The 11,649-nt window shown below is 40.0% G+C and overlaps 1 protein-coding gene across 1 annotated transcript in view; it reads left to right on the top strand.

Annotated features, from left to right (window-relative positions):
• The window catches only part of Mdfic (MyoD family inhibitor domain containing), an 83,265-nt gene extending 72,908 nt beyond the window's left edge, over positions 1 to 10,357 (top strand). The window contains exon 5 of the mRNA XM_048448981.3: positions 7,829 to 10,357. Coding sequence (XP_048304938.3) covers positions 7,829 to 8,076 — 248 coding nt within the window. The 3' untranslated portion in view covers positions 8,077 to 10,357. The remainder of the gene's footprint in view (positions 1 to 7,828) is intronic.
• Positions 10,358 to 11,649: the final 1,292 nt, after the last annotated feature.

Raw genomic sequence — 11,649 nt, forward strand, 5'->3', positions numbered from 1 at the left:
GAATCAGGCATCTGCGCTGGGCTGTCCTTGGGGTCCTGACAGGGCAGCCTGTAGTACTTCCCATGCACACTCACTGTGGTCCTTTTTAAAAGGTGGCTCTTGCCCAACTCCCATCTCTTTTTGTTTTCTCTCTCTCTCTCTCTCTCTCTCTCTCTCTCTCTCTCTCTCTCTCTCTCTCTCTGATACACCTGTCCTCAGAGGCTTGTCTCCCCTTTCCCTTCCCCTTTTAACGTTTCCTTTCCCTTAATAAAACCCCCTCCACGTGAACTCTGTGAACTCCGTTGCCTGGCGTCTTTGTCTCGCACGCCATTTCTTGAATCACAACATCCACCGCCACGGCCACCAGCAGCAGCTGTCACTGCTGGCGACTGCCGACCTGTTAATTCAGTAAACATAGGCTTTTAGCCACTCTCTGCTCAGGTACTGATTTAACTTTATGTGTAAAATGTGTTAGGCAAGTTCCTCTGACCCAGTAAGGTGGCTCAGGAGGTAAATGTGGTTGCTCCAAGCCAGGTAACCTGAGTTCAACCCCCAGGACCCACATAGTAAAAGGAGAGAATGATTACAGTAAGTTGTTCTCTGACTTCCATGCATACTGTGGCAAGCAAGAGCCTGCATTCCATACACATCATATACACGCAATAAATAATTTAAAATAAATGTGATTTCTTTTATTTTTGGTGGGTTTTTTTGAGACAGGGTGTCTCTGTGTAACAGCTCTAGCTGGCCTGGAACTCACTTTGTAGCTCAGGCTAAGCCTCTGCCTCCCGAGTGCTGAGATTAAAGGCTGAATTGCCATAGCCTGGGGAAAATGTAGTAATTCTTAAAGACACGTAGCTAAGACCTGGAGCTTCATCACTCTTCGGCTTTCTGTGTTAAACTTCTATTGAACAGTAATTCCTCTGATCCGAACGCTAGCTTCCTAGACTGTAAACCCTCTCTTTAGACAGACTTCTTGAACTAGTGCTGTAGTGGAGACCAAGTGCTGGATCAAATCCCAGAGAGTTTGAAATGCCTACTGCCTTAGCTGTGTACAGTGCAGGGCAGAGAATAAGGACCAGAGAGTAAAAAACATTACAGAGCCGGGATATCTGCCTGTAACCTGCAGTAACCCCTGCATTAAACCCGGTGAGTCCCAGTATTTGGATATGGGGTAGGGACGTTTTTGAGGAGTCCCTTGGTGGGGTGCAAGAGGACACACTGGTCCTTTCTCTAATAGTCTTCTGAATTTGTTTAGGGGAAGGACGATAATAAAGACCATTGTTCATTTCCCCCAAAGTCTCTCTGCATGGAAAATATAACTCGCCTCTAACTTTCTTTATAGAAACCTCCTGACCTAGCTCACTTTCCTCTCCATTAGGAAAATGTTGCCTCTGTTTTTTAGCCGTGGCCCAGAGCCCTAGGGACAGCCATGTGCCAGAGGGCTCTGTGTAGGCGGTGCAGGCCAGGCCTGCTCGCTCAGGCAGGTGGTCACTCTAGGGCTGGCGGCCAAGGATCCTGCACAGCCCTGGTCTTGAGTCAGGCTTTTGCTTACAGCTGAGCTACTGTAAAGAGTTTGTAAATATGCCCCACCCACATACCCCCCCCCCCCCACTTGAAAACCAGAACTCCCTGGAGATGTTTGTGTCTGGGCCCTACCAGCTGTATTTTTGCCAAGGCTAGACACTCAACCATCGTGGCTGTGACTTGGGATCCCTCAAACCTCCTTCCAGCCTGCTTTCTCTATTAGGAAACAACAAACACAGGGGTGTAATATCTGGGAACGGTGATGCAGTATCTGGGAATGGTGATGCAATATCTGGGAGCAGGAATGCCTTCTGTCCGTCAGAGGCCGGCTCCTGTGTGGTTTGCATCACCACTCAGCAGGTGGATGGGGAAACTCTAGATGGTACAACTAGAGTCAGGCCTGATCTCAAAGCAGTTTTCTCCATCACTAACCCTGTCTTGCTCTTCAGGTGACATTTCCTCCTTGGCTTGCAAACTGCTGAGGCCCCTCGTTTCTCAGCATCTCGCTTACCTACATGTCGGTTACCCAGAAAGGAAAGTATTTTCAAGCCCTTAAAGTCACAGGAAACTTTATTAATCAAGATAAGGCGCATATACAAACCTTCCTTCACTCAAAAATGGGTTGTGGGTGATTCTGAGAACTCTCTGCTTTCTGCCAGTTCCTGTATTCCATTTCTGCAGCTGGGTGTCTTTGTTCCAAGAAATTAAGAGTACCTACCATACATCTTATGAGGACAAAATGAAAAAAAAAGAAAAAGACTTGTCTAAAGTAGACCTTAGTTTATTAACCAAATTATTTTTTTGATGGCTCTTGATCAACTGTTTGCTCTAACAAACTGCCTCTCTGATCCCAGTTTTTCCCAGTGTATTTGGTCACATACTGATCAGATAAATCAACCTGAGATACTTTCGTTATAAAGTGGCTGTTCTCCCAAACAGAGCTTTCAGTTTCATTTTCAACAAAACAGAACTCCTGAGATCAGTCACAGACAATTCCCTCCAGTAGCTAAGGGACTGTTTATGGTTTTGGTTGTTACCTTAGGGATAGTGTGGGGCTGTAAGCCCTGCAGATGGGTAAGGTAACACAGGTTTGCCAGTAGTGTGCCCTTGGCTTGGGAACATACTGCGGTGATTTGCGGCAGTATGTTTTGGTTTTATTTGCTGATGCCTTTTAACTCAGAAGTCCTGCTAAAGGTCTCCTTTTGTGCTTTCTTCTTAGTGCCTTGGCTGCTGCTGTGTTCCTTTGTTTTTGCTAAATTTACAGTAACTGCCAGTCTTCCGCTGAGTTCTTCTCTCCGTACACTGAATTGCGCAATTCTTGCTTGGCCCAGTTTAGGATAGGCAAACTTCCCAGAACCCAGTTGGCTTCTTAAAGGTTAAACAGTTTTGGCAAAACCTGCAAATCATGACTGAATAAAACCATAAAAACTGAAAACCTCAAGGATTCAGGGAAAAGGAGTTTTTTTTTTTTGACAGTGAACCACATGTAGACAGAGACCTCATCTTTTTTAAACTTTGTTTCTCTATTCATCTTCCCGAATTCTTTCTTTCTACCTATCTATCTATCTATCTATCTATCTATCTATCTATCTATCTATCTATCTCTATCTATTTTGTTCTTCCAAATAGATCCACTCCATGTGACCCAGGCTGGCCTCAAATTCATTACACTACTACCTTGGCATTATAATATATGTTGCCTCATCTGACATTTTCTCCCTCTTTTCTTGTTGATTTTGTTTGTTGTTTGAAATTATTTTTCTCCTAAAACCAAGATTGCTCTGGAACCCCTGATCTTTCTGCCGCTACCTCTCAAGTATGGTGCTTTCTGGCATGTTCTACCACACTGGAATGCTAATTCTTACAATCCATTTTTGCTTCATAAATCCCCACCATGTTAATATCTTGTGTGGCCTGGCTCCTATAGAAACTGATAGTAACAGTTTGTTTTAGTGTCTGAGCTTTCCCATTATACTGGGACGTAATTCCGGAAAGCCGAAACTTTCAGCGAGTAATAAATATGACTATGTACTTGATGTGATAAAATTTAGGGATCCATTTTTCCATTTCTTCATGGACAGCAGAAGATGAAGGCACTTGTGTAGATGTTTTATCTGATATCTCTGTAATCATTACAAGTTTTGGTTTGTGGCTTCCCTAGGTGCTCTTGAGTGCCTGGCTTTCTTCGTTTGTGGTGTCGAGCTATCCAAAGAGCTTGCGGCATTTTGTTTTAGCTTATTTTCTTAGTTCTGATGGCTCTCTAGTAAACTATGTAGGATTCAAGTCTTTCAGGTGATGATACGTTTTTGTGAATTGAAATTTTCCTGTAAATAACTTCATCTTCTGAGGTGTCTGTCTTATCTTCCCCTGGCAGTTCTTTCAAAATGTCTCAGCTCTCGTTCAATAAGTGGACATGAATTTCCATAGTTTTAGACTTGCAGATTCATTTCTCTAAGTGAGGCATCATCTGTAAGATACCCACTCTCTTCCATCTGTTTCACATCATGCACCCCAGTCATATTTACTTCACAGTCCTCCCAGGTCTGCCCTGACCCTTGGGATCACTCCCCCCTTAAAAGAAGACAAAGAAGAGGAGGAAGAGGAGACGGAAGAAGAAGAAGGAGAAGAAGAAGAAGAAGAAGAAGAAGAAGAAGAAGAAGAGGAGGAGGAGGAGGAGGAGGAGGAGGAGGAGGGGGAGGAGGAGGAGGAAGAAGAAGAAGAGGAGGAGGAGGAGGAGGAGGAGAAGCAAGAAGAAGAAGAAGAAGAAGAAGAAGAAGAGGAGGAGGAGGAGGAGGAGGAGGAAGAGGAGGAGGAGGAGGAGGACGAGACAAAAGCACACATCCAATTTGTGTTGCTGTTGCCCATACACTCACTGGGCTTCGGTCAAACAGAAACACTGAAACTTATCATTTCATTCCTCTCCCAAATCTTGGTCCTGATTCCTATTCGCCTGTCTGTTCTTTACTTTCTCATTTTGTCTGATTACCTCCTTGACCATGTCCTTCTGTATGGCTAACTACTCTGAGATTCGCTTGGCATTTGCTCCCATCACCCCAAACTCGCAAAGTCTAAAGATTAGGTCAGCTGTCCGTTTTGTTGCTTTATTTTAGCCAAAGCTAAAATACCCTGAGAAGTCAATCTCATTTCACAATGGGCTTGTAGTTTGAATATATAAAACATGTATACTGACCAATAAGAAAAAAACTGCCAAAGTGAGAAACACCATGAACTCACTGAAAATGTGTTTCCATGAAGAAGAAGCTTGAATAGCCAGCAGAAATGAAAACAGTCTCTATTAGAACAAACCTCTTTGGGGAAACTATGTCAGACTCAACCATTTGTCATAGGGTAAAGTGAGACCATTTTAACAATTAATAAAAATGTAGATGATCCCTTGCTTTTTTAGTGGTAATAAACAATGGAACAATTGCTTATGGGAAAATTATTTTTCAATACATTTCCCACACTGTTTAATATATGCAATGCCATACCCCAATATTCTACAGCTCCTTATTTAGTATGGAATGTCTTTTGAGGAACTTGCATGCAGTTTTCTCCAAAAGCGATGTTTAGTCAAGCAGAGCTACAGGAACAAACAAAATATTTACAGATTTGCATCAGTAAATCTGATGGGTGTTAAATGAATAGGTTGACACACAACAGGAAAATGTGCCAAACAAGTCAAGGTGGATGTGTCTCAAGCGCTTTGAGATAAACATGCTGCTCCTTAGAGTTTCCGCAGGATGATGTCGATTCTGACAGAATATGCACAGGTCAATAGTATAGCCATTTTTTTTCAGAGCTAAGTGGTTTTCCTTTGTTTCATTTTGCTTTCTGCTTGAGAATGGGCTTCATTCTATAAGCCATTCTGGCCCAGAACCCATTGCCACCAGCCTATCGCAGTCTCCTAACTACTAGGGTTCCAGGCATGGTCCTCATCATGTTTGGCATAACTCTCTAGTTATAATGTTCAATGGAACAAACACGCTTTTCTTCTTTGTATTTGATAGATTTATCACACAGAAATAGTGCTATGTGTGACTTATTCTATGATTCATAAATAAGAGATCTATACGTTCAAGCAGTGTGCTAGTATTTAGGACTACTCAATGAAACGTATACTGTTTATAAATTTTCTTTCTCATTCTTGAAACTTAAGCATTCTGTGTAACAAAAAAATTAAATTCTCAATGAAATGTTGTTGAAATTGATCAGTGTAGGTAATTGTTTGAGTCACTGAGGAGGGCTGAAATACTGACAGTGAAGCACTCTTGAAGCAGTTTTCTGTGGTGCGGCAAGAACTGTCCTTTAACTCATGATCCTCCCTGACAGACGTGGGATTATAGGCAGTCACCATCACATGGAGCTCTCAGCTCTATTTTCTTAGTGATAAAGTAGTTCTCTATAACTTCTCTAATATTACACAAATCATAATGATAACATCATCCTGAACAGATGATGAACATCTGAAATGAACAGAGAACTATCAATTGGAAACTGGGGGGGGGGGATGTCCAGGTGGAACTGGGGGAGGAACCCACCCGAAGATGCTCTATCCGGCAGGAGCTATACGGACTTCAGACTCAAAACGTTCACACTGGGTATTTTTCTTTAAATGTTTTGGAACAAAAAAAAAGTTTTTTTGAAATGTTTGGATGCTACAAAACAATCATGGTAGGGGAAGATGGGTGAGATCTAAATTCTCAGAATTCTACTCTATTTTCATTTTCTGTCTGAGCTTTGTATGTGGGAGTGGGTTTGGCATTTTAAAGTTTGAAAAGGGGAAGGGGTATGTTGTTAGTCTCCAATGCCACATCCATCTCTGGAGTTCACCTTCTGAGTGTCCTGACCCATTTTCCTGCAAGACATTTGGTTCATGGAAAAGAACTCTGTGTTTCAACCTTTTTTTCAGGTGCCATCTAAAGTCTCCACTGCAGAGACACTGACATGTTGCAGGGTCTAGGGAAGTGCTGATGGGATGTTAGTGACAGATCCATGGAAGTGAAGTGTTCCCACTGGCTTCTCCTTAGCAGAAACACTTGTAGCACTAGTGATGGAATAGTTCTGTCAGGCCATAGCTACTTGCAGAAAAACACCTTGCAGAGTGAGGAGCGGTTTTCCCTATGACAGCATAGTCAACCGCTCAGCAACCTTTCTGTGTCTGGGGAGTCCCTGTATCCTTTCGGTCTCATACAATTGGCTGAATCTCTGTTGAGGATCTCTGGTGTAGCCCAGTGGTAGAGCACTTGCGCAGCAATCATGAAGTTGTGGGTTTAATCCCCAGTATAGTACAACTTACATTGTACAAAATATGTATATAAACTAATCAACAAAAAATACAGAAGATAACCCAAAATGTATACTGTAAAAAAAAGTATAGCTATCCCTGATTTGGGGCAGAAGACTCAAATATTAGTCATACGGTTCTATTACATGTGTCAAAGAATTGAAACATATGCATTCCCAACAGTTAATCTTCCCATTTGTCCCAAATTTTTAAAGAAAACGTTTTGCAGTATGTATAATAAATAGATGCCTGAATTTTTTTGTTTGTTCATTTTGTTTTGTTTTTCCTGCCAGTTTCTGAAATGCAATGTTATGTAGCAAAGCATCGAGAAATGGTAGAGATTGAACTACTTTGCCACCAGAGGAAGTGATAAAGTCACTTTGTTATCTTTGATGTTTTCTCTCTCTCTTGTGAGAAGTACTTAAAACTAGTAATTATAGTTGGACCCAACTAGAGAGTTTCAATGTTTCTCTTCAAATGTTTTTGTAACAAGAAAAAGAAAAAAAAGGAAAAAGAAAGTGAGTTGATTGGAAAAGAAAGCATGTGAATCATGATTTAATGACTCTTGCTTTAGTACTAAATTAATGATTAATATTTATAATATTTCCTATTTTTTCCCAATTTTGAAGCCTATGTGTAGTACAAAGGAATAAACTTTCTACTTAAGAAATTTATTTCAGCTGAATGTTACTGAGAGCAGTAGGTTGTGGGAACAATTGATAAGGGACAGAAAAGTGATACTGGGGACCAAGAGCCATGTCACAGTGGGTCAGAGTGGTAATCCAACACACATGCCCAGACATGCACACAAACCGTAGATTGTTTTTCTAGCCCAGTGTCTACATCTAGAGGTCACTCGTCTGGAATTTAGTTTGAGTCCTTGTACATCTAGCTCACGATCCGTAACAGAAGTCTAGGGCTGGAGATTGTTTGAGCCGTGACTTGGACCAGTTTTTTTCCCAGGCTCTGGCTGACATATGTATTTTGTGTCTCTTCTTTCTCCTCTGGATGCTCTCCTCTGGCCTGTGACTGAAGACTGTTGCGTCCACTGTATCCTGGCGTGCTTGTTCTGTGAATTCCTGACCCTCTGCAATATTGTCCTGGGACAAGCTTCCTGTGGCGTCTGCACCTCCGAAGCCTGCTGCTGTTGCTGTGGCGACGAGATGGGTGATGACTGCAACTGTCCTTGCGACATGGACTGTGGCATCATGGATGCCTGTTGTGAATCATCAGACTGTCTAGAGATCTGTATGGAATGCTGTGGCATCTGTTTTCCTTCATAAAGATGTATCTTTTGTGTTAAAACTGGAGACAATTTTACAATATTCCTTGTAGGGGAGAAAAAAAAAGCACTTGGTAAGAGTCTCATGAAGCAATCAGTGTTTGCACTGCTAACTGGTGATGTTTAAGTAATCGCTGAAATTCTTTCTCGTTCACTAGATCTGTGTGGTTTAATATGTGAAGTCTTGACTAACTGGTTTTGAAGCTTCTCCATAGACGATAATAATTGGAAGACATCTCGACACACCCACCCAGCAATGTTGTATGTCTTCTTTTTGCTGACATATCTGTTTCTCCTGATCATTCTCACAACTCTTTGCTCAGTAGGTATTTAAACCAGATCACTTATCTTTGTCATTTACCTATTAGAGGTTAAAAGTGAACATTCATTTTTCTAAGGAAGTACACATATTGGGCAGAGCCGTCAACAGATGTGGGACTCTTCATGTTGGCCTCCTCTGTGTGCTTTCCACCACCAATATTCTACCCAGAAGGCACTGAGAAGATCATTCTGCTCTCACTCGGAGCAGCATGCAGGGTAGTGGAGGAGGGCAGGAGGCGAGCAGTAAACAATGAAGCAGGTCACAAGGCATGGTGGCTTCCAGACCAGAAAGAAAAGAAGTCATAGGAACAAACAGAAGCCAAGGACAGGTTACGGAGGCAGACTTGAAGGAGGATGTGGCATTGCAGATGCCTTAGGATGAGTTACTTTTAAGGAAAGTTGAAGGTGGGTGACCTGAACTGTCTATGGTTCTGAACAAGTGAAAAGAATGTGCCTTCATTGCACATTTCAGTAACACAGATTTCTGAAAGCTACAAAATCGTAACTAATGCAAATATGCACTTTGCTACACATAATTTAAGTGTTATAAATTTTAATGAAAACATAATACCTTAACATAACTATATTTTACCAAAAATGTAGAACACTTTTTAACAACTATCATGTAAATGAGGTTTTTTTTTTCTTCGTTTTCTTTCTTTTTTTTTAAGATTAAAAAAAAAAAAAAAGAAACCCAGTTTTCTGATTTGGGGTTTTTCCAAAGCTCACTTATATTTGAAAGATTTTGTTCTTTATGGAGAGGCTGCTGGGGAATCTATTTATTTTGGTTGGCTTGTAGCCATAGTCTTGTGTTTCACGAGCATGTGTATCTTGGATCCACTACAGGAGGAGGTCAGATGTCCAACACCATCACCAGAGATCAGTGTTCCAATTTCGTGTTAAATTATGCCAATGTGTCAGGTTACAAAGATACTAAAGGTATAAAGAAATATATCTGGGACGAGACTACCTATAGAGTGAAAGAGTCTGCTCTCACGAAAGAAAGTGTTTGCTTTTGCACACATCCTCCCATGGAGATTTTTTTTTCTCTTCAGATTTAAAATTTGAATTCATTGACTAATTCATTGTTTGCTCTTGAAAGTGTGTTTGGTTTAGTCTCAGGTCCAGATGAGTATCAGACTGTTAAAATCAATGCATTTTAGGAAGCCTTTAGCCAACCTAGATTTTCAGGACATCTGAGATTTTTGTTGTTGTTGTTATTTTTGGCTTTTTTTTTATTCACATGAAGAATGAGAACATCTCCAATGTTTTTCCTTTGAGAGTAAGCCTATCTTAAAATTAAATTATTATTTTAAATACTCTTTGAAAAAAAAAAGCAAGTGAATCTCCTGTCTAGTGCGATTTACTCAATTTAAGATGTTGCTTTAAATACAATGCTAATGTACAGCTGCCTTCTTGTTATGTAAAATATAATGGGAACCTTAATATTTCCTTGTACCCAATGTTGGCTTGTGCTTGTGTCATAGGATGAAGAAGAGCATCTGTTGATATGTAAGCCTACTAATGATTGTTAGAATATCTGACTGGTTATCCTGTAAGACTGTTTAATCAATAGGTTTGTCTGATGCTCAATATACCCTGCTATGATTTGCAATGAAAATGTTAGTGCATTTGAAATGTATTTCCATAGTAGAGAGCACTCGTGAATACCAGAATTTAATTTCCATACTTATACATGTAGGACTTTTCTCCAGCTCTCTACTCCAGGCAAGCCATTCCTTAAGGCATCTTGTATAATTCAAAAGAAAAATAGGCAAATGTGAAAAGTGTTTCAATATATTTAAGAATTTTGGTATGTAGTGTTTTGTTGAATCCTATGGCCGTCAAGACTAATTGCAATAGTTGACACTTAGACATTCAGTCTATTCTTAAACGTGATGTTTTTCCAAACTGGACCTGTATTATCCTGAACATTTTCAAATTAAAAAAAATGAATTCTTTATTGTGCTTTAAGATTCTTTGTATATCTGATTAATATGTTAGTTGCTTTATATTTAAATGATTTTAATGATAATGCAAACCCTGAATAATTTATTTATCCTTTTATAGCTCATCATGAAAAATTTCCTAGTCTTCTTTTCTCGTTCTTTCTATGTAGATCACAAAGTTCATACCCACTTATAAAGTGAGAACTGTATGGAATATTTTATCCAGAAGTCATTGCTACTCTATGTTATCAAAATACAGTGTTCTTTTGAAAGAAATGTAAAATAAACTTCTTTTTTTCTGCTCTTTCTTCTTTCATTCCCTCCATTCTTTCTCTCCCTTCCTTGTCTTTTTTCTTCTTTCTTTCCTCCTATCTCCTTTCTCCATCCTTCTGTCTCTGTTTTCTTTCTTCGAGATAAGATTTCATACAGTAACCAAGGCTGACTTGTCCTTTACTACATAACCGTCAGTGACTTCAGCTTCACACCAGTCCCCCGCCTCAACCTCACAAGCACTGGATGTAGTTATGAGCAATCCACTAGTATTTGCTTTTTCAGTAGATTGATTTCATTTATTTACCTAAGGAATTTGTTTTAATTTTAAGGAACTATTTAACCTGGCTATATTCTGTTAAGTCATTGGCTGAAAGCAACTTCTTTATTTATTAACCAATAAAAGCAGAACATATAAAAAAGGACTTCCTACACCATTTCCCCTTTTCTGTTTAATTAAAAAGAAGATTTTAACTTTAACATAATAAAGTTGCATATAACAAAACAGGTAAGAAGCAAGAATTACAGTGAAAATATTTATATCTACTTTATCTTTTATCATAACTAAGAAAAACTATAACTGTCTATCTTTAACTCCATCAAAGACTCCAGAATGATATAGTATTACCTAAGAAAACAGGAAGTGCATCATAAGCAACTTCCAAAACTCTAGAATTGACAGAGACATTTTATTGCCTGGACAGTCACCCAAAGTTCTTTTGTAACATTGTGGGCACCCATCTTCAGCCTACTGGCCCATAGTATACTGTAGACTTTCCCATGAAGTAGGAAGTTTCAAAGACAGTTTTGCCTATGTTGGCAGTTTGTCAGTCACTTTTTTGTGTGTGTCCTGCAGAATTACTGGCAGATCTTTTATGAAGCAGGAACCGGAAAGGAAGCTCTCACCTTTAGGCAAGTTTAGCAGTCATTTTTCTGTTGGTCCTGCATGTCCAGTTGAGACAGCATATCGTCAAGCAGTCAAGGCAAGTGCAGTTTCTTGATCAAATGGCTAACAAACTCCATGAGAAGCCTAT

The sequence above is a fragment of the Myodes glareolus genome, chromosome 25 (assembly GCF_982192425.1).
Source record: "Myodes glareolus chromosome 25, mMyoGla1.1, whole genome shotgun sequence".
Taxonomy (NCBI): domain Eukaryota; kingdom Metazoa; phylum Chordata; class Mammalia; order Rodentia; family Cricetidae; genus Myodes; species Myodes glareolus.